Genomic DNA, 23,563 nt, shown 5'->3' with positions numbered 1-23,563 from the left:
GAGGAGGGAGTAGGGTTAGTGAATCTTGGGTTTAGAGCTTTTTTAAACAGGCAATCATGCTGACTCTTTTGTCATAGCTGCCAAATAAAAGTCCAAAAGGCAAAGGCCTTCTGAAAAACATCAAGGTGTTTGGATGCACTGCTTACTCAACCAGCCTCTAGTTGCAAGAGTCTTAATTACCAGGCATAACTACCAAAGTTTACACTGGGACAAAGTTTTCCATTTACAGGCATTTTATCTTTGGAATACAGATAAGAGCTAAAATTTAGACAACTTGTAGCTGATAGTCACAGCTTCACAGCACAAGATGTGTCAGCAACACTCTGGCATTCTGACTACAGGTGTAATGGATTTCCCTGATTACCCCAGCACTGGTGAAAAGGAGGGGACAGTTCTGTCTCTCTGTGCAGTGTTTCTGAGAAATGTCCCATGTTTTCATCAAACTTGTCTCAGGATACACATAAACTCATTGATCCTCTCTGCAGAATTTTTCCTCAGCCTCACTCAGCAGGCCACCACTCCTTCACCACGATAAAGGTCTTGTTCAACCCACAATTAAAAAAACCTCAACAAATAAACAAAACCACGTGGAAGAGCAAATGCAGAGTAATCCAGAAAAACTAGGAAGCATCTTTAAAAGCAGTTACCAAAACAGATCTCCAACTAAATCTTAATCTGAATTACTGAAATTAGTACTCAGCCTCCCTAGAACACACCCATATCAGAAGGAAATGAGATGGTTTTCTACTGTACATCTAAAACTGGTAGAGGATTTCAGATGACCACCATCTTTCAAGCATTTTGTAAGGAAGATTTTCCAACCTCACCTCCAAGCAGGTGGACAATGAATGTTCAATCCATAATGACAATCACTTAAAGAAAAGCGTTCTTGCCCTTCCACAAAGATGCAGGTAAATTAAGATCTCCAGCACACTTTTCTCCTATCATTAAATCCTGTTAGTCTCAGAACCTGTGTTAAGGATCTGCTAGAGCAGTAAACCTCTGCTAGGACTTGAAAGCAATTCAGCCACATTGCAGTTCCTTGATAGAACACATTTGCTGTAGAAGCGGTATCTCCGTGCCAAATAATTTACTTCTTGAAATGCCATTCATACAATTTATAGAAAAAAAAGTTACTTATGCAATCAACCTGAAGTAGGAGGTCAGATTTTAAAAACCTGCATTGTGCTGTACAGATTATTATTGTCTGTTCATTGTCTCACATCCCACTGCCAGCCATAACTCTTGCTTAGTATTAAATTAAGGGAAAACACAAGATGCATTTTTAAATATCCTCCTCCACTTTATCAAAATCCTATTGTTTTATCATGAGACTGTTGTACAGAAATTAGAATTTGTATTATCAGTTGCCTCTCTAAAACCATGACCAAAATTACCTGCAAACAAAATTAACTCTACACCTACAGGTTAAGCCATCCTTCTCCAGCCAGTCTAATTCCTGCAATTGCTATTAAGATTGTCCTTTCAGTTTTAAGAAAGAAATACTGTGAGTAGTATGTCTTTCCAAATAAAATTTCGAACCAGAAGCATTTTGCAACCCTAAAAATGTATTTATGATTTGGTTTGAAAAGAAAGATATGCATTTCCCAGACTATTTTCCCATAGCCAAAAGAGTATATCCAAAGTTAAAAGAAAAGAATAAACAAAATTAAGTGGATTTGTTACTCTTTTTTCTTCCTCTACTTACAATATCTCTTTTGTCTGTAGTACATGTCCAAGGTCAAGTATTTGGGACCTTTATTTAGCTGAAAATGAATCCTCCTCTTAGCGGGTGTTGCAGCCAGCTCAAATGTCCTCCCACTGTCAAACAAATACTGATAGTGCTGTACTGAGCTAAAAACTTGCACCCCATACTACATAAATGTTTCATTTTCAAGTTTTAAGGAAAATTCAAATATTTTTTCCACAAAGAAAAACATAATATTGAAGTTCAACAACTGCAAATTCTGACTGAAGTATAATGTCTGTTATACTTGCACCAGGTGGAGTTACATGGCAGAAAGCATTTCTATCAAATTAGGACACAAAAATCACACAGAAAAGATTTCATAAATACCTGGGCTTTTCTGGGTACGCACCCCTGTTGCTTTTCTTTTCCACTGAGCCCTTGACAATTCAGTCACCAATTGCCAACCCTGGCTGCCAGCACCTTCTTTCCTAACAGCAGTCAGCTGCCAGCTCTGAGAATAGCAGCCGCCTGTTTCATTAGAGGAGCAGAAACAGCCTGAGTTCTGGAGAGCCCCTCGTTAGCTGAGCCCAGTTACATCTGGTGCTTAATGACCCTTGAGAGCCATCATCTATTTTTATAAAGTAATCACAGTTAGGTATGGTAAAAAACTATCTAGATACTAATTCTATAAATAAATAAATCCAAAATAGAGAGGTTCTATAGATAATTCTAAATAGCTAAGTTCTAAATACTAGGAGATAGTAGATACTAATAGATAAATTCTACATAGGCAAATTCTAAATACTAACAACAAAATGCTACTAAATAGATGAATTGTAAATAGACAGCTAGATTAATTCTAAATAGCTAGTTTCTCCTTAACAAAATATTTTACACTTTGACAAAGCAGAAGGTGGCCCCACGCTTTCCTTCAAGGGAGAAGCCAATAGCTGCCAAAAGAAAGGAAAAGGACTGGATCTATATTAGTGAGCAGAAAGTCTGGATTTTAAGCACTTTAGCCTAAAATAGCCAGGCAGACCTGGCCTCTGTTGGCTTTGTCTGGGCAATGCCCCATGTAAACATCATTATTTCATAGCAAGTTTTTCCATATAGTCTCTGATTTTCCCCAAAGCTGCATTCTTATTTCTAAAAGGGCAACCTGCAGGCTTCGAGGGATGAGGTGAGGAGGCAACAAAGACTTCCTCTTGAAGGAAAAACATCTTTAGATGAATCATGAGCCATGTTTGCCCAAGGAGCATGAGAATTTCAAATGCACTTACTCTAGCCAGAGGCACTGGTAAAGTCATCCCTGCTATCCCATCACCGACAAGCACTTCCAAAAAAACCAGCACAGCAATTTTTGGGATCACCAACTGACAGCAGTTCAGGGCTGCTCTTTCTCCTGCATCTGCCCTGGAGGACAACTCTGTTATCCTGGTTTACCAGGAGCTCTTCAGCCCATCTCCTGGGATCCATCTGGAATGTTCCTCTGCGCAGAAGAAATGGGGTTCATTCACTAAGGTTTTCTCAGACAAAACAATTCAGGACACCACAGAGTATTTTGGGTTGGAAGGGACCTTAAAGACCAGAGAATTCCATCCCCCCAAAAGGAGGGGGGATATCCACAAGACAGACTTGGTTTTTTGGGGGCACATATGAGAACAGAGTAAGGAGCTGTTTCCACACTGAATTCTGCTTCTGGCAGTACTCCAATCACAACTTGCTTCCCACTCCTTCTCTCAGCTTTGTCAGCACACAGAAGGGACTGCAGCTGAACCACAGCAAAAAGTGAGCAACCTGCTTGCAAGTAAAGCAAAAGGGAAAAACAGTCTGCTGAGAGAGCTGCTTCCACAAGATGGTAAGGAGCCATTCTGGACCCAAACTCTGGAATGGAAGTGCCTGTCCCTGATAGCCACAACTTCTACATCTGGTATAAAATCATCCATTAATCATAGTTTAAAATATTTTTTCTGAACATTAATGGCAGTATTCAACATATTCAGGGTAAGCCTGCTGTGTACAAGAGAAAAGAGCTGCAGGAAAAGCATCTGCTTCAACTCCTGGTCCCAACCCACCAAAACTCCAGCAAAAGAAAAGAAATTTTAATAGTTGATCAATATTTTATTTAACAAAAAGATCAGTTATCCAACATTTAATGGTATCAAACTCAAAAAAATATTTCACTGCACTTTTTGTAAGAACTGCATTAAAAACCATTACAAAATGTTCTCATCTGAAATACCAATTTTTAGAAAAAGCATCTCAGGGAGCTTACATCCCACATGTACAGATCAAGGAAAGCAAGAAACTAGACACAAAGCTTATAATGAAAACACAACTCCCTGCCCACTCCTCCTTGTCAGTGTCTCACTCTATGTGTTTGTGCTCCTGGCATGCTGTGTACTGAGGGGGATCCCAGGGCCTCCCAGAAAATGGGTCTGTTTGGTGTATTCAGTAGGGAGCAGCTCTGCTGCGTTTGTCGAGCTAACGGGGGTGACTGCCTCGAGTCACAGCGTCTGAGCAGCACTCCCAGGGCTGACTTTGTGTCGAGGGCTGGGCCAGAACGTTAGCACACACAAACAGATGGGGCTGCTTCTTGATTCTATCACTGTCTGTCTGTTTGTTTGCCACTGCAGACTGCTCTGCTGCTTAAACTGTAAGTATTTACTCCTTAATCTATCAACTCCCAAAACAGGAGACAGAAGCCCAACACAGAATCAACTGTGTCCAGTATTTATGACAGCATTTGGACCCTGCATGTTAATATTTAATGTCTAACAAAACTATAAATGAGGCTGCAACTAGAAAGGTTTTGGAATGACTGATGGCAACACTGGCCAGCAAGAGTCATGGTTACTAATTCAGCACAGTACAGATGGTAGGAAGCTTTTATTAAGTGAGGTAAAAACCCATACACTGTAGTGAGAGTCCCTACAAAATCTATGTGTTGGGTAAGTGGGTCCTAGTTATTCCAAATGAGCCACAGCTGTGAAGCCCTTAGTTGGGCAGCAGCTGTGGCTTGCAAAGATAACTGGGAAAAAAGGGGGTGGGTTGAGAGCCCAGGAGGAGCCCCTGCGAAGCCATGAGGAACTGCACAGCAGAGAAGAGCTACATGGTAAAAAACCAGCTAGAAGGTATGGACTTTAAGATGGGACTCTAGAAATATGAAATACAATAAGATAGCAACAATAATTGGTGACCCCGACATGATGGAGGTATGCAGCCTGAAGAGCTGTGGAGAATAGGACAGCCTGAGAGCTGTAGCAGCCTGAAGAGCTGTGGAAGATTGTATGTATTGTACTTGTGTGGTGTATGAGGCCTTTGAGTCTTGGGATAAAACATGTATTGTAAAGGAAATGAATATATTGTACTTTATCTATATTGTATTTGAATACATCTGTTAGTAATAGAGAAAAGGGGGAAATGTAGTGAGAGTCCCTACAAAATCTATGTGTTGGATAAGTGGGTCCTAGTTATTCCAAATGAGCCACAGCTGTGAAGCCCTTAGTTGGGCAGCAGCTGTGGCTTGCAAAGATAACTGGGAAAAAAGGGGGTGGGTCGAGAGCCCAGGAGGAGCCCCTGTGAAGCCATGAGGAACTGCACAGCAGAGAGGAGCTACATGGTAGGAAACCAGCTAGAAGATATGGACTTTAAGAATATAACAACACCAGTATCGAGAGCCCAGGAGGAGGCCCTGTGAAGCCATGAGGAACTGCACAGCAGAAAGGAGCTGCATGGTGGAAAACCAGCTAGAAGGTATGGACTTTAAGAATGTCATAACAAGAGTATGGGACTCTAGAAATATGAAATACAATAAGATAACAATAATACACAGTATCAATTCTAGGTCTGTTTAATGTAAATCACAGCTTATGTAAATTTTGCAATGGCACAGCCATGTTTCTGCAATTTGCAAATCAGATTTTCTGCTGGCAAAAATCCATGAGAGTTTGTTCATTTACTGGGAAGAGTGCTCATGCCTTCTGAAAGGAACTGGGATCAACAGCTGACAACTTTTACAGGTTATTGTTACGGGGAATATTTTGGTTCATTTTCCTACACAAATATTTCTGATACAGAAGGTTTTTAAAACTCTTTTAAAAGCACTTGCTAGGTTTTCTCTCTACCATCCACCCAACTGACCATGAATTGTTCAATGAGAACTTTGGATCTTTAGCATAAAAGCAGACCCCACACACACATGTGGTTCATGGCACCACATACAGCAGGACACTCCTTACCTGTCTATACACCCCACCTTGAGGCACTTAACACTTTTTTCAGATATTCCTTACCATTCCAACTGAAAATCTGCTCCTATTTTAACAGCCTACCCACACCCAGGCAGAGGCAGACACAGGCTATTCGAGGGCTCTCCTTCCAGAACCATGCTTGCCAAAACTCCTTCTGGTACACGTGTTTGAACAGCAGGTCAGCTCAGGATTCTTGGTTTTCTCCTTATCTTTACAGTTCATCGTGCTCCTCTCTGGCCTCTTGATCTTTCAACTTGAATTCTTCAGCAGTAACTTTACCATTTCCATCCCGGTCTTGATTGGTGAACATATTTTTAACAATCTTCTCAAAATCAAAGCCAGGAGCTAATTTTCCCTTGCCAGTATCAACTTGAGTTTGGATGTACTCTGAAAACTAAAAGGGAGGAAAAAGAGAAGAAAACAGCTCACAGTGAAAAGGATATTTGAAAATTAAGAGCATCCAGCATTTTACTACTTATTAAGTGTACACAGGACACTGTTACTACCCTATATAGTTTACCACCCAAACTGGACTAATTAGAACAGACACTGGGTCTGCAACCCTGCAACTCTCCACAAAGAGTAATTTAACATGAGGTTAAATGACTCTTTGTGGAGCCCAGCAGGGATTTCCTCACTCATTCCAGTGGGTCTTGGACCCATGACAAGAAAACTTCTTTTTCATCATTGAGGAGGAAGATGGGTTGGACAGCTGTCCAACAGGAACAGCTCTACACAGATGGAGGGCAGTAATTCTGCATGGCGATACATGAAGCTCACTGTAAAACAGAAACCCACCTGCATCTTAGAGGGAGCAACACACAAGGATGATTGCTGATGTGGACAGCAACAGCCTCACCCCACCTCTTTCTCTAAACCAGTAAAAGCTTTTTTCTTCTCTGCAAGGACAGATGTGGAGGTAAACATAAGAGGGAAGATGGAGATGGAAGGAAAACAAAGAGGTGGAAGAGAGTGCTAGGAAAAGAGAAAACAAGAATTCGATTTTACCATATTAGTTTTTAAATCCTCAAAGACATTTCATGCTGTTCACAGGGCCACAGTCTGCCCTGTGAGCACTGCAGGCAGCACCACTCCAGGCAGTAAAGAAGGGACAAAGAAGAAAAGACAAAACAGAAGGATAAAGGTGACAAAGAAGACTTCGGAAGAGAATTTAAAAAATAGAATTTGAAAGAACATAAAGAATTTTATCTTATCAGAGGTGCCGTGGCAAAAGCACCTCTGATAAGATAAAGATAAGATAACTGGGGCACACAATGACATCCTCACAATGCAGATTTTAAAAGCAAGCAAGCAAGGGGAAGAGCTTTGCACAGCACACAATTCACATGTGTAAGGAGTGGCCACTTGGCACTGCCAGGCTACAGAAGAGCTTAGACAGTTCCTGGATGCACTGCTGCAGGCTCAGCTTTGGCTCAAGAATTCACCACAAACTGCCAATTAACACTGAGACAGACACCAAGAAGGCTGATACAGCAAAGGAATGTTGGATACCAACTCTGCCTCTTACACTTATGCCCTAAGGATTTGTTGCTGACCAAGGAAACCACAACAGAAAATGATCTTATGCAGCTTGGCCATTCTTACTGTCCTTTTTTCTTTAACTCAAAAGCTGAATAGCCTTCTCTTAGCTCATACCTTGCCTTCCTGTTCCTGTGATGACAAACACTATTCCAGAAGAAGAAGAGAAGAAAATGAGGAAAGACTCCATCCTTCAACATTGGCATTGACAGTGGTAGAAGAGAACCACTCCAGGTCTTTACATCATCTCAGCTTACCTCCTCCAAAAGAACTTCTCCATCATGATTCTGGTCTATTTCTTCAAAAAGGTTGGGAGAGACTTCCCCATTCCATACAAACATGTATCCTTCAGGCAAGCCAGACACCAATTCCAGCAGTTCGATGTCAAAAACCAATACAGCACTACCAGGCACTTCTCCTTCTGTCACAACAAATGGCAAAGAGGGGTATTTATCCTCACTTACATTGAAGGGGATATTTCCTTTTAATCCACAATTAAATTTATCTTCCTGCTCCAAAAGACACTTCTCTAGTGTGATCCCCAGCCCATCAAATCTTCCTGATCACTTCACCAAGGGTGATCATAAAAGGAACCTTTCAAAATAAAACTTGAGGCACTGGAACAGATTGCCCACAGAAGCATGGATGCTCCGTTCCTAGGAATGTCCAAGGCCAAGTTGGGATGGGGCCCTGAGCAACCTGTTCTAGTGGAAGGTGTCTGCCCATGTCAGGGGAGTTAGAACTAGGTGATCCTTAAGGCCCCTTGCAATCCAAACCATTCTATAAGTCCATGATACAAAGTGCATCCTTTTTTTTTTTTTTTTTTTTTTACTTTTAAAAACTAAACTTGTGGGAATAATCCATTTTACTTTATCTTGCCAATACATGTGTACCAGCACACTGCTGTGAGACTCAACAGCCTGGGATATTACCTCAGGGAAGCCATGGAAGGAGTTTAATTTAGTGTAGTAAAAGAAAACTCACCTCTAATCTGTTTGCAAGAGACAGAAATTGCAAACAAACAATTTCTTCAGATAGCTGGGCATATACCAACACAGTAACAAATCATACAATGTTTCAGAATGTGTATCAAATGTACCCTTAACAATGGCAAATACGACAGATATTTTGCACAGCAGACTTTTCACATTATGAGGAAATTTTCAATTTATTATGTATAGCTATGCAATAACATATAATGTTTAATAGATAAAATCTTGTATAAAACATTGCATATATAGTAAACTCCTAATTTTTTCACAGAAGACAGGTAAAAGTGGAAATGTCTTCTTATCTCTTAATGCAAATTAATTCTCCATTAAGCTCTGCACGTGATGCCTGACAGTCTTTATAAACCACAAATTGTTCTGGAGCTATTCAAAGAACCCAGCAACTTATGCAACTGTTTCCATACACATCAGAATTTGATGATCTTGGTGATCTCATGATAGACTCCTTTCCCTCAAACCTTTTAACAAGCAAGACCAGAAACAACGTACCTGGACATAAAAGTTGTTGTCACTTCTGTATCATTCTTTCTATTACTGCTGTCCACATCATTAAAAATTGATAAGCCTTAATGCCCTAAAGCTGCCTCAATATGTATTTGTGTTGGAGTTTTAACTGCACCAATACAGTTTCACATCTTACACTCAGTTTATGTATCTTCTGAATTTCCTAACATATTAGGGCTGACCAGTCCCCTGGTCAACCCTAATGTGGCTCTGTCTTCTGAATAACGCCGCATGTCCAAACACAAGCACCCAACTCCCTGCCATGGAAAACAGTGTTTGCATCCCTCTGCAACACCAGACTGCCTGGAGCTTTCTGTTCTGACAAAGCAACATCACTGGGGACACGTGCTCCCTTTTGTACTCCGATGGTCTCTCTGTTGGCTACAGCGACAGCATGGCTTGAAATGCAACACCGGCAGCATGTCCACTGGGGAACAGGGAGGAGGGCAATGTCTAAAATAAGGACATGAAAAACCTCTAAAACATCCCCATGCCTGTGTTTCAGTCACTCTAGAGAGGCTAAGTGTGCACTCACCAACTCCATCCTCTCCATAACCGAGGTGAGGTGGGATAACAACTGTCCGTCGTTCCCCGACACACATGTCCTGAAGGCCCATGTCCATTCCCAACACCACCTGACCAGATCCCAGAACTATGTTGTAGGTTTTGCCAAGGCTGTGTCTGGAAAGGAAGGGAAAATGGAAAAAAAAAAAAAAAAATCAACATAAAATAGAAAAATTCTGTTGTTCAAAGTTACCACAGAAGGAGCAGTTTCTAGTAGTGTCCTGTCATTGCCAAAAATTAACTTAATACCCAATGCTTTGTTCTACCAGTTACCTGAAGTTGTTCTCAAGTTACAGCCAGCACCAAACAGACAAGTCTCTGCTGCTGACATGTCCTCTGGCACTAAAATTATAGGCTTCTTGGATGAAATCCAATTAAAATCATTAATCATGCCAATTACAACCCCAAGGTATTTTATCTTGAAATAGGGGCTTTTGCCTTTCACATGTTTTTAACTGTTGTAACTGGACTTTCAGCAGATGTAAGAATTCCAGATGTACATTCATCCCAGGACCACCAACTCCATGGAGGGATCTGAGTGCATTCTCATGGATCAGCCATGTCTTTAATGAAATCAGCCACTATAATGTAGTAGCTATTAACACAAATAACCACTACTGCTGCTATTTAACCATATTAAATTTTGAATAATACCTTGCTGCCTGTGGCTCATTTCTAAAATTAGAAAATATCACCAGTTAAAAGCCCAAAAGTCAAACACATATTGTGATTCTAAAGGCAGAGTATGCAGCATTAAGGCTCTTTATTCTATTGGTTGCCTTTCTTTGGTTATTTGGCTTGGCTGTGCCTCTGCAGGACATGCTTGTACAACAGAGTATTATTTGGAAAGAAAACAATTCAGTGGCTAAGAGGTCAGCCTTAAAATTAGAAGCACATGATTCACCAATCTTTCATTCTCTAAAAACTGCTGTGAGTGAGACAGTCGCGACATCCCTTGGTTCCTGCTACAAAATGGAAATTGAGCACTCCTGACATATAAACTGTTTTGAATCCAAACACATCACTTGTATACATCCTTGCCTACAGCACTGCACCACGTGCTCCAAATTAGGGCAGCTTTTCAGCTCTGCAAGCTACTGTGTACACTGTGAAACCCATGAGCTGCTTCCTGTGTTAATTATAACCTGGTTAAAAATAGCTTTTCCCAACTTCCCTTCCAAAAACTAAAATACTGTTTGGATGACTTGCACTATTCTGAAGATTAGGGCAAAAAGAACAGGAAGCTAACAGAAATACTCTTGTAGCTGTGTGCCAGGCTCACTTCAGTGCTACATGAGACAGACTGGAGCAATCTTTTGCTTCCCTCATACATCTACTGCCAAGAGAGAGGAGGAAAATGCATAATATTCTCACAGTTACAATCAAGGCCTCTGATAGCTGCTCCATGCTGACACTTAAAGCCACACTACAATAGGAGCAGCAATGTGTGCCACAGACATGACAAGTGACCATTTACTGTAAACCACACTCAAGGTATCTTTAACAAGACCACAACAAGTAGCCCTACCAGATCTCTCTCAGGAGCACTGAATCAGTACAGAGCACAAATGCTCCCCAAGAAACTGAATAAACCTGGACAGTTCATTCATGATGAGACCTGTGTTGCCCTGGCATGACTCACCCAGACACCTGAGCTGGCCCATTTAAACAGAATGCCATACAACAAGTTTCATCACTCCACGCATACTGTTTACGTTCTTCTCCAACACACTCCTACATCCTTTTTGTTCTTGGTTCTCTCATTATGCTATGACAGATTGTCTTTAAATTCTCCTCCTCCTATGTACCTTTGGCAGGTAGCCATAAAGAGAAAAATACATTCGACATAAATATTCAGTTAAAAAAAATAAATCTTTATTGTCACAGACACATTTTATGAAAAGTCCTTTTGGTAGGATTTTTTTTTCCTGAGAAGCTGAGAGGCCTCAGAAATGAAATTTAAACAATTATTATCTGCTGCTGTGGAATGCAACAGGTGCATCTTTGATTGGTCTCATGTGATTGTTTTTAATTAATGGCCAATCACAGTCCAGCTGGCTCGGACTCTGGTCAGTTACAAGATTTTATTATCATTCCTTTCCTTTCAAGCCTTCTGATGAAATCCTTTCTTCTATTCTTTTAGTATAGTTTTAATATAATATATTTATCATAAAATAACAAATCAGCCTTCTGAAACATGGAGTCAACATTCTCATCTCTTCCCTCGTCCTGGGACCCCTGAGAACACCACCACACTTTACTCCCTGCTAGCTTGCTTTGCAGGGAATTCATTCTTGCCTTCACTGCTGCTGGGAGCATTCTCCTCACCAAATACCTACGTGGAGTCCAGCAGGGTTCCATCCAGAAGGGAAGCATTGTAGTGGTATTTCAGGTAATCCCCCTTCTTGCTGAGCACAGTGCAGTTGGAGGGTTTGTAGTGAACAGTGATGCTGACCGAATCCGAGGGGTTGTGGAAGTCCACCACGTGGATGTCAAAGACCAGCACTGCAGATCCTGGAATCTTTCCTAAACAGGAAGCACATTAGGCAAATAGAGGGAGAAATGGTACCCAAAGAGGCAGATGATGTCCAGGTACTGCACCCTGTAGGAATATGCATTCCTGCTGCGCCTGCTGTTGAGTCATTCTGCTCTTCTCATTCAGAATTAAAGGATGTGACAGATGCAAGCTGCATCCAGTGTAGGAAAGACAACCAGTGGGAAAGCACTAAGCATGCACGCAGTTCAATGGTGAAAGAAAAACATTTGTTACCCTGAATTTTAAAATTATCCACAAATGAGGCAATAACCATGTATTTCCTGTGACTATCCTAAATAACTCATTTGTGTTTCATGTACCAATTCAATATTGATCATCAAAATTCTCAAGAACTCTTGCTTCAAGGAACATCATTATATGTAAAAGGTTACAGTTCCTTAAAATACCCCAAAAGCAGGCAACTTCTTCGCCCTCTTCCCAGGACTATGTGCATTACCAGGATTAACAAAACACATCCAGGCCTAGGATTGGGGTTTGTCAGTAATTCCAAATCTGCAGCACAGAACTTGCATTCCCAGAAGAAAGGCTTTTTTTCTAAATCACTTATCCAAGTAACATCCCAGGAGGCACTTTTTGAAACACCAGCCACAACACTAGGATCAGCTGGAAGGGTTATCACATTCAGCCTCTCCCAGCAATCTGTTTAGATAGCAATGAGTTTTCCCAAAGAAATGTTAATTGTATGTTACACATACATGGTTACTTCACTGTTGTTACATGCATCCACCATTTACAGAGGTGGCTTAGAAGTCCACAAAACTTGTGGCTGTGGAAGGAATGGGGAAGAAAACTTTGCATGATGGACTCCCTCAGGAGAAAGAGTTTAAGACATGCAGGAAGGAAGATCTCACACTGCAGAGCTCCTGGCATCCAAGTACCAGTCTGCCTGAAACATCAATTACCCAAATGAGTTCAGGCTACCAGTTACATGTGAGATTGTTCTGTATTTTATTGTTCTACCTACTTAGCTAATCAAAATAATCCTGCAAATTCTGGATGTGGTCTTGTCAGTTTGATACCCACAAAATAATGAACTAATTCATAAACCTTTCAAATGCCAGAAAAATGAAAATACACGTAGATTAACTAAGCAATAAAGGTTTAACTACAGAAGACTTGAATGCAAAGCCAAGCTCACCTCTCCCTTCTTCTCCATATCCAAGATGAGGGGGGATTATTATTCTTCTTTTTTCACCAGTGCATACCCCTAGTAAACCTTCATCCATTCCAGCAATCACATAACCTTTCCCAACATAGGTGTCATATGTACGGTTTCGGGAATAACTATGGAAAATATTTGAAATATTTGCATTTCAGCAGTGTCAGGTGTACTCAAGAAAACATGGGCTCTTGCAATAGCTCTGCAACACAATTCTTAAAGCAGTTAAGGTCAAACACACAGTCATTAACCAGCACCAGGGAGGCACAAAGGAACTATGTTCCCTGAATCCAAGCCACCAGGTTTCATCACTCAGTGACACACAGGTCACTGATTACCCAGCAGTGAGACCCTGGCTAGTGAACAGCCAGCAAATCTGCAAGTTCATTTCTACTGCATCTAGAAAGAAAAATCACACTTATTTATGTCTTTTAAATGAAACAGAGAGCAGATTTTGACAAGTAACTGAAAAAAAAATTGGTTTACTCCTTTAAAATTTCCTCTGCTCTGACACTGTCTTAATAAGCACTTATCAACTAGCTATGGTTGATAAGTGCTTCATTTTCATGAGACACCCTGCAGACTACCTCATTTTGCAACCACAGCTATGTAGTTCAACTATCAGAAGGACCAGGTGGGATAAATAGGTTCTCCTGGGATGCTCAACATTAAAATGAGTCATGACAACAAAACCTAAGCCAGCCACTTAACACACAGGCTGAAGGACCTGCTTCAACACCTCATGATAGAATAAAACAAGGCTATAACAAAAATGATGTTTCTTACATGGCCATGACTGTCTTCTGCCTTTCTTCAAGGCATGTTACACAAAGGCACAGCCCAAGAAGGAGAAGGCAGAAAGGCTTTAATTCATCTTTACAAGGTAGCTCTAGGAAAGAACTAAACCAGTACAAGACCAGGCCCTGATGTAATTCCAAGGTTTATTCAACTACTCTAAGTCCAGACAGCCTTGGCTGAGCTGCCCAGGGCAGTTCTGCAGCCGAATATTTCAGAGTAAAAAGGCAAAGGAAAATATTATTAGAGCTCTCAAACCCAGCCCTCTGCAGAGTTTTTGGCATGTTCCCTGTACCAGTGAGAAACTTTGTCCTGGATAGCTCCAGGGTTTTCAATCCCTATTGTTAGCTGCTCTATTTCTTCATTTATGAATTCTGCAGGAGGTCAGGAAACCATGTTTTAGTGAACAAGCTCTCTAACAACCCTCATCACTTCAGAATGATGCAGAGGCTGCTGTCTACAAAGCATTTATTACTATTTCTTGACAGCAACCCTCATAAAAATACTACAGCTATTTTCAAAAATTGATTAGTTACTAGAGAAGATACTCATATTTCAAAAAAGAGAAATTGGTACACTGTGGATAAGCTTTGAGTTCTTAACTTATAAGCTTTCACAAACTGTAAATCAAGGTCTACAGAGATGGCTGCTGCAGTAGTGTTAAACATTTTTCTCTGAGCTTATTTTGTAGAACATTTTACATTGGCTCACTCTCACCTCCTTTTAGCCAGCTGTTCTGAAAGCTGGAGTAGGATAGTAAAGCACTGTACCACTAAAAGCAACCAAAGTCACAGAAATCTACAAGGGTATTATTCATATGATTCTGTACACGAGGCTCATGTTCTCATAGAGCTTTGAATTTACTGTCACAGTAATCCCCCATCCTTTATCACAGAAAACTCATCTGACTGAATTCTGCAAACCCATAATTCAGTCTTGAAAGACATCAGCCTTCAAAATGCAAACAGTTTCCAAGTATAAGTATTATAAACCTCACTAGCCACTAGCACACTAACTCACAATTCTCAGGACATAAAATGGAATCATATTTATTTTCTCTCTCTTCAGTGGTATTACCTATTTGGCAGATTAACCCTATGGGGAAAAGAGTCTTCAAGCTTGTGTGCCTAATGCACTTGGCTTCACTGGTGGGCCACTACCCCTAGATGGCGTCTGTGACAATGACATGGTACAAAAGAGTTCTTTTCCTTCCCATATAGAAAAGTTTTCTATGAGTCTTTTAAAAAGACTCCACTTAAAATTTTCAAAAGTCCACTTAAAGACCACTTAAAATTTTCAAAAAAGGAAGAAAAAGCAAAGAACTGTGCTTGAGCATATTGTGGACACAACAGCGCAGTCAAACCGGAAATGCAGTCTGTGGAGTTGAATGTTTTGGTTACCTGGAATCAAACAATGTGCCATCCAAAAGTGTGCCATTGTAGTGGTATCGCACAAAGTCTCCTGTCTGGCTTCTCCGCTCACAGGATTCAGGCACGAGCTGGTTCTCAATAGCAATGCCATCCTTGGGGTTATGCAGATCCAGCAAAACCACATCAAAGACAAGGGAAGCTTGGCCAGGGATCTCCTTACCTATGAAAGTGTTAGGGCAGAAAATTGGTAAGAAACAGCAGGTGTTCTAGCAGAAGCTTAAACATGTTTGTTGAAAAAAAAGTAACGTACTGCCAAATATCAAGCACCTCCCCTTCCAAAATAAATTATATAATCATAGATTATCTGAGTTGGAAAAGACTCACTACAATTATCAGTCCAACTCCTGGCCCTGCACAGGGCACCCCAAGAGTCACACCTTGGGCCTGAAAGCATTGCCCACACACTTCTTGAATTCTGTCAGGCTCAGTGCTGTGACCACTTCCCTGGGGAGCCTGTTCCAGTGCCCAGCCACCCTCTGAGTGAGGAACCTCTTCCTAATATCCAATCTAAACCTCCTCTGACACAACTTCAGAGGTCCTGTTACTTGTCACCAGAGAAGAATGCCAACCCCTCCTCCTCCCCTCATGGGGAAGCTGCAGACTGCAGTGAGGTCTCCCCTCAGTCTTCTCCAGGATGAACAACCTAAGTGATCTCAGCTGCTTTTTGCATGGCTTCCCCTCAAGCCCCTTCGCCCTGGGACTCTCTCCAATAGTTTCATGTCTTTCTTATATTTTAGCACCCCAAACTGCCCCCAGCACTGGAGGTGAGGCTGCCCCAGTGCAGAGCAGAGCAGAGCAGGGCAGGGCAGGACAATCCCCGCCCTTGCCTGGCTGGTGATGCTGTCCCTGATGCCTCCCAGGACACGCTTGGCCCTCCTGACTTCCAGGGCACTGCTGGCTCATGTTCAGCTTGCCATGGACCAGGAGCCCCAGGTTCCTTCCCATGGTGCTGCTCTCCAGCCTCCCATTCCCCAGTCTCTCTGCACAACCAGGGTTGCTCCACCCCATGTGCAGAATCCAGTTTGCTTAATTTCATTTATCTGGTGATTGCCAGTGCTCTAATTTATCCAGGTCTGTCTGCAAATTTGCTTCTAGTCAGTCATTTATTGGTTCAGGTTTGTTTTTTTTTTTTCACTGAATTCTCCAACTGAGTAATTTCCTTCTATTCCCACAGTGATGGCACAGCCTCACTGAAAACAAAGGCCTCTTCAGCCTCACAGTTAATGGTAATGAAGTCACAGAAGGGTAAGAAACCTCATACATCACAAACACATCCTTAAACACCAGAGCAGAGAAAGAATATAAGTAAAAGTCACAAACTATAATTCAACATGGGGATGTCTATGTATAATCTGCAGGCTGCACAGTCTCACAAGACAATCTATTTTGTAGCTATCACTAGAGCATTTGTTAAAAAAACCACAACAAAACCCATCTGGAATTAAAAATACATTTAACATATTTTTTCTTAAAATTTTTCTGTTTTCTGTGGCAGTCTGAAAGGATTATGTAGTCACTTCTCTTCAAGTTTTTGGTGCCACTAGATATTAATCACAGATTGTATTCACTGACTGAAATAAAATTTCAATATATAAATACTACAGTTGTATCAACAGTATTAAGTTGTTAAGTAGTGTCTCTCTGAACAGGGTAACAATGCTGCCCATAAATTTAAAATACAGAAAATTTGTTTTAAATATGCATGACTAGGGATTGAAAAAAAAAGAGAAACAACTAAAGGAATAACTTTTACCATCTCCATCCTCTCCGTACGCCAGGAAAGGCGGTATTGTGATAATGCGCTTCTCCCCTACGCACATTCCCAGGAGCCCCTGGTCCATGCCAGCAATCAGCCATCCAATCCCCACATAGGTGTCGTAAGTTCGCATCCGATTATGGCTGAACATGAGAAAGGAGAAAAAAATCACAACCAAATGTCAGACTGGCACAGGAAAGAACAATATGAACCTTTAAATGCGCATACTCTGCACAGTGTAGCTCACAACTTGCTAGTCCGAAAGAATCGGTGCTTCATTTGCCAAGGGCTGGCTGGGAAGTTTTCCAGAGTGCTTAGCTATGTCAGGAACCTCACAGAGGCTTTGGAAAGTGGCTCTCAGGCAGCTGTTACTAAAGCATCATTTTCCACTGGCTTCTAATGAAGCACAGATGCTGTACACGTAAAATCTCAGTAAGAAAGTGTTAGTGGATCACTTTCATTACAAACCCTGCTAAGTTTACAAAACTTGCATCTAATCTGAACAGTTATACTGGTTACAGAGACTTTTAACTGTAATATACATATAGGGAATGAAATTTAAAATTCAAAAAAGCATCTGGATTGGTAATGCCCATGAAGAAATAATGGATATTTTTATTGGTTTGAGTCAGTACTGCTATCCTATAATCCCTGAAAAAATTACTAACGCACATCCAATGCCAGATGTCATTTCCTGTGTTTCTGGGCAGTTAGTATTAATTGTAACACAGGTAAAAGGGGAGCAAATGATGATGAGATACCTATTAAACTACCCAAAGACCCACAACCCAGCTGCATACCTTGAATCAAACAGGGTCCCATCCAAGAATGTTCCATTGTAATGGTACCGTACAAAGTCAGACACCTGGACTGTCCGAGGACACTTCTCAGGTTTGAAGTAGGTCTGAACCTGCACTTCATCCTCGGAGTTCCACAGATCTATCAGGAGCACGTCGAAATGGAGCACAGCATTGGGGGGTATCACACCAGCTGCAAAAGCAAAACACACACACAGTTTGCTTTCCCTTTTTACACAAGGTACCAGCAAAAAGGAACCAATCCATGCCTACCCTAAAAAATCTGCATAATGCACACCTTATTTCCTGGTGTGCTTGGCCCCTTGCCGTTGCTGCAGCTATTTATGGGACGGAAATCTGGCAAGATGAACTCTTATCACAGCTGTCCATCAGGCAAACTATCTTGAGTTAGCATTTGTTGCCTCTCTGAGGCTGTAGAACAAAGATACTTTTGGAACTGACAAGACCTTGTGCAGCACTGCAAAGCCACAATTTTGGTTCAATTAAGTATTTAACAGGGAGGTAGATATAAATAAATAGTTAACTTTCATAGCAAAAGTGAAGGACCTGAAGGTCTTCTGCAGCAAACTGCTCTTCCTTCAGCGCACAGAGGGAGTCTGGAGAGATCCCTGCAGGCTATAGGCTTAACAAACACCTCCGAGGAACAGGGGATAACCTCCCAGAAATTCACTACGTGCATTTCCTACCCTTCCCTTCTGTGTCTCAGACAGGTTTCCTATCTGCCCTCTTGAATCCCTTACCCAAGTACCAAGTACCCTGTACTTACGGACGCCTTCACTCCCGTAGGCGAGCTTGGGGGGAATCTTCACGAACCGGCGCTCGTTCACACACATGCCCACCAGAGCTTGGTCCATGCCAGCAATGAGCTGACCTCTGCCCACAAACACGTTGAACGTGGATCCCCGGTCATAGCTGAAGGGGGAAAAGCAGGAAAGAATGTTAGTGATTCATTTACACCTTGCCTCTCTCTTGCCCCACTAGAATAACTTTATCAGTCCTAAAGGATCAGCTCCTAAAGGAAAGCGCAAATCCAAGGCGTTCCTGAGACATCAACACAGTTCTCCTTCCGTCCACTGCACATCATCTATCTGAAACACATTCTAGCAGAGTGCAATGGGTACTACAGGCACATGAAGGCCAGAACTACATACAGTTAATTCACACACTAACATTAAAAGCAGCACTGGAAAATTAGGGAAGAAAAGGAAAAGTTAAACACTGTTATGAGATATGAAAGGATAACTGCTCCCAGGGTAGGATCTCGATATATTGATTTCAGTCGCAACTTCACAAAAATATTATGTAAGACCTAAAAGCTTTACAATGTGAAAATCACACTTCCAATCTCTGTGGGAGAAAGGGAGAGAGAAAAGATGCTTTTTAAGTAGTAGCTGTGAGGTTTGCCAACAGGTTTATTTTCTCCTCCACTTTCACAGCACTCAGTTAAAGCACAGAGACATGTTTTAAATGGCAGGTTTGCCATTTGACCAAAAATCAAGAAACAAATTATTCTCCTCTGTGATAATACATGAATATTCAAAAGGTAAAAGAAATTATGCTTAAATTATTCTGTTTCCTAGAGAGGAGATGGAGAACAGCAGTGTTACCACAGCAGAACACTGTATTACACACTTCATTCAGCCACCTTAAATCTGCACAATGACCCCACTTAGATGTGCCTGAATTACTGTAATTGAACCTCTTGAAGCAGTATAAAAACACATGTCAAGAAGCACCTCAAAAGCTTCATGCTTATTGTTAAACTTTTACAACTTCCGTTTTCCCAAATCCCTTTTATAATTTCAAGGACTTTTTTTTTTACATTTATATTTATAAAAGTCAGACCTGGGGGGAGAAAAAAAAAAAGGTTTTTGCCTTTTGCATGCTAAAATTCTGGAAAGCAGCCAGTAGCTAGACATCCCTAGGGAAATGATGTCAAACTTTCCTTCCAAGACTGTACACATCACTTCCACAACATATTGAGCCTCCTAACAGTCCCACAGCCTCGCATCTCTCAAATATTTTACTGAGTGAACTCTCTGTTTGCTCCATCTTTTTTTTTTTCCTTCTGACAAACATTTCTCTAAAAGTAGACAACCCTCTATTACTGAGCATTCACTTTCAGTTGCAGTAATATTCCCACTCCCAGTAAAGGATGGAAAATATTTAAATTAGGCCCTGACAAATTCTATTATACACACAAAACCATAATTTAGATGTTAAGACTAGTAATATAATAAGTTCTAAGAAACCCTCCGAATAGTATTTTGTAGCAATTGATAAAGCTTGGCAATACATCTGGGATGAACTCAGAACAGAAGAGCTTTCTTTTGAGTAAAATAAATGTACAATTAAGAGAACATTGATGCAAAGCAGAGAACCGAACAAAGCACTGATCAGACCACACAGCTTTGCAGGATTGACTTTGCAGATTCCTTAAAACTAAGCAAAATTTGTTTCTATTAGTGGAATTGACCAAATTAATAGTAGATGACTAGGCAACTAAATTCAGACTTTTAAATGTGAATCATTTTATGCCTATTGAAATGAAAACTGCCAATGCTGAGGGAAAAAATATAAACAACTAATGACAATAATATGGTAATTTATGTAACACAGTCATGATTAATAAGACTTTGTCAACAGCCTGGTAACTTGAGGAGCAGTATTGCTACCTGCTCCTTGGAAATACAGAAAATTAATTTTAAAACTCAGGAATATTTTCAAGAGTTGAAGAAGGAACAAAGCAAAACTGCCCTTAGGTCAACATCTAGAGTATTTTCTAGACTGATTTCATAATAGTGTTCGATTAAAATGATGCTGCTAAGCATGCCTATAAACTTTAAAATAAAAAGGAAGAAAACAAAAAACAGGTAAGAAAATGGGCTTATTTTTATATAAATTGACTAAATCTCTTTAACTTACAGGCAGGGAACACCAAAGATTTTAGAACAAACACTCTAGAATATTTCTTGCATTAACCCACAGAAGACAAAACATTCCTATTTTTCCATGTCTGAAAATGATTAAACACTGTTACCAGTCTTAAAAAAGATCATAGTGAATAACAAAAGTGTACTCCAATATGAGCTGCCATCTAGAAAAAATCCCAAGCTGAAAAAACCTAATATTTTGCACTCATTTGAAATGAAGGCAGCTACAAAAATACTCAAGTTGGACTAGACTATCACCATTACTACTTATTTAGTAATATTTAGAGGATCCAATGAGATAAATGCTGTACAGTTCTGCCCAATCTGTTCCTGCCCCACGTAATTCAGAACGAAATGACAAGGAACTAAAACAAGAGCCAGCACCTGGGCAGCCCCTCCAGGTGCCCTGCCTCAGTGCACAAGCAGCAATCAGAAACACACTTCTGAACACGTGGCCAGGTTTCCCACTGTCACATATTTATGAAATAAGCCGCGAGGACGCTGCCTTTGTGTGTCCTCACATCCACAGCAAAGACTTGTGTTCCAAGCCCATCAGTTGCCAATGGATTCACTGTCTGTGAATTTTGAACATCTGTACTGTGCCTTTTCACGGAAACTGCACCAACACCAGCTGAAGTGCCAGCGATCACATCCCACATTTTAGTCAGAGAAGTGTTGGTTGTATGGCACTTCTGGCACACTAACTACAGACAGCTCCAGAGGGAGAACTGAGCTTTGAAGGACAGTTATTTCCCTAAGGCTGCAGATTTTCCTTGGAGCACAAGGGAGATTACCAGGATTACTGAAAATACATTTTGCTTTATCTTTCTAAATAATACTTTGATCAGGGGCAATGAATGAAGTAAGAAAAAACAAATAAGCTGGCAGCAGTAGCAGCATCCTTCACAATCTCCTGATCCCACTATTTAGGCTTCCTGATCCTAAAATAACAGCAGGAAAGCAGCCAGGCACTTCACTGTGCATAGGTCACATTTATTCAAGGATAAAGTATCAAAAAAATTCTATGGAAGTACAGCCTGATAATTCCTATATTTCCGGCAAGGATAATGATTCAGAACCAATCGTATTCGAGCAGGTTTGAGCTTGGAGAAGACATAGGAAATGTACAGAATGAATCGGGCAGGAAATCACTGCTGTGAGAGACTGTGATTCCATATACACTCCTGTTTACCGGGCTAAGGCTAGCTGAATAACTTTATAGTCTTCACTCCTAGAGCAGAAAACTCCTACTCAGCGCCTTGGAAAAGCAGCTGAACGAACGTGCTAGGAATCCACGAGGGCAAGCAAACTACTGGACCCAGCCACTACAGAGGTCTTGCCCCATGACCCCAGCGGTCACACCCCAGCTCTCTGCCCTTCATATTTCAAAGGCATCTTCCCATGGTGATCTGTAGGTCCTACATGTACGACACTGCCCATCCTGCCGCTGACCTGCTTCCGACCGGTCACCCCAAAAGCGCCCACGGGGCACTGCTGGGAAAAACAGAGGAACCCGAACCGAACCTCCACAAAAAACCCACCCTCGTGGGGGACAGCACCTCTCGCTCCCTCCTCTCCCTCCCAACGAAGGTCGGGCTTGTGCCAGACCTGGAGTCGAAGCGGGTGCCGTCGGGGAAGGAGCCGAGGTAGTGGTAGCGCACGAAGTCCCCGGGGCGCACGGCCCGCGGGCAGCTCTCGGGCACGAAGCGCCGCTCGACGCCGAGCTCGGTGCCGTCCGCAGGGGTTTCGGCGGCGGGCACCGGCGGCGCCTGGCAGGCCGCCCAGCTCTCCAGCAGCGCCGGCAGCAGCAGCAGCAGCGAGCCGCAGCCCGGGCCCCGCCGCCGCACGGCCGCCGGCCCCGCCATGGAGCGCAGCGAGCGGGGCAGCCGCAGGGCGCGCTCGGCGGGGAGGGCAGGAAGGGAGGATGGAGGGAAGGGTGGGAATGGAGAGGAGGAAAAGAGGGAAGGCAGAAAAGCTGCCCGCCCCGGCCCGCCCGCTCCTCCTCCGCCTCCTCCTCCTCCCGCCGCTGCAAACTTGCAAACGTGGATGAAGCGCTCCCACCCGGGACGGGGGAGGAGCAGCCCCGGCGCCGGCTCCCCCCGCCCGCCGCGGGGCTGCGCAGTCCGGAGCGCAGCGGTGGCACCGCCGCCCCCGCCCCGCTCCTTCCCGGGCCGGAGGTGCGACGTGGCGCTGCCCCCGGCCGCCCTGCCGGCGCTCCTTCCCTTCCGAAGGTAGCACGGAAGACGGGCGGACCCCGAGAGTCGTAAACAAGGCAGGCACAACCCCGCCATTTCTCGCAGATTTCTCGCAGCTCTTGGGAGCGGAGCTGCTGGACCTTCGGAGGGACCGAAAACACGGCAGCTGACCCCCTGCAAAAGGGGTCTTGTCCCTCTACCTGCACACGTACTCGTGCACGACTTCGAGTATTTGCAAGCTTCAAGTCCGATCGCAAATGTTCAATTTTAGATTAAACTCTCAAAAATACGAGGCTGTGTTGGAAAATGCGTATTGATGCACACCAGTGCTGTCTCAGGGATTTGCAACTCCCTGGCAGG

General features: G+C 42.3%; 1 protein-coding gene across 1 annotated transcript; it reads right to left on the bottom strand.

Annotated features, from left to right (window-relative positions):
- Positions 1-3,813: 3,813 nt before the first annotated feature.
- On the bottom strand, positions 3,814-22,899 carry FKBP9 (FKBP prolyl isomerase 9). The gene is made up of 10 exons (XM_058802165.1): positions 22,617-22,899; positions 18,842-18,987; positions 18,058-18,247; positions 17,255-17,400; positions 15,472-15,661; positions 13,256-13,401; positions 11,900-12,086; positions 9,532-9,677; positions 7,740-7,903; positions 3,814-6,337 (listed from the first exon to the last, which is right to left on the bottom strand). Exons 1-10 carry the CDS (start codon positions 22,871-22,873, stop codon positions 6,155-6,157), a joined length of 1,755 nt encoding a protein of 584 aa, XP_058658148.1. The 5' UTR covers positions 22,874-22,899; the 3' UTR covers positions 3,814-6,154.
- Between the last annotated feature and the right edge of the window lie 664 nt (positions 22,900-23,563).

The sequence above is a fragment of the Ammospiza caudacuta genome, chromosome 1 (assembly GCF_027887145.1).
Source record: "Ammospiza caudacuta isolate bAmmCau1 chromosome 1, bAmmCau1.pri, whole genome shotgun sequence".
NCBI classification, from domain to species: Eukaryota; Metazoa; Chordata; class Aves; order Passeriformes; family Passerellidae; genus Ammospiza; species Ammospiza caudacuta.
The sequence above is the reverse complement of the archived record's forward strand: the minus strand, read 5'-3'. Positions and strand labels throughout refer to the sequence as shown.

Excerpts from the sequence above, each read along its gene's own strand:
- FKBP9 (XM_058802165.1), bottom strand. The coding sequence starts at position 22,873 with ATGGCGGGGCCGGCGGCCGTGCGGCGGCGGGGCCCGGGCTGCGGCTCG. Across the intron at positions 13,402-15,471 it reads GGCACATTGTTTGATTCCAG|TTATTCCCGAAACCGTACAT; the intron begins GTAACCAAAACA and ends TATTTTCCATAG. Across the intron at positions 6,338-7,739 it reads GAGAAGTTCTTTTGGAGGAG|TTTTCAGAGTACATCCAAAC; the intron begins GTAAGCTGAGAT and ends CCTCCCTTTTAG.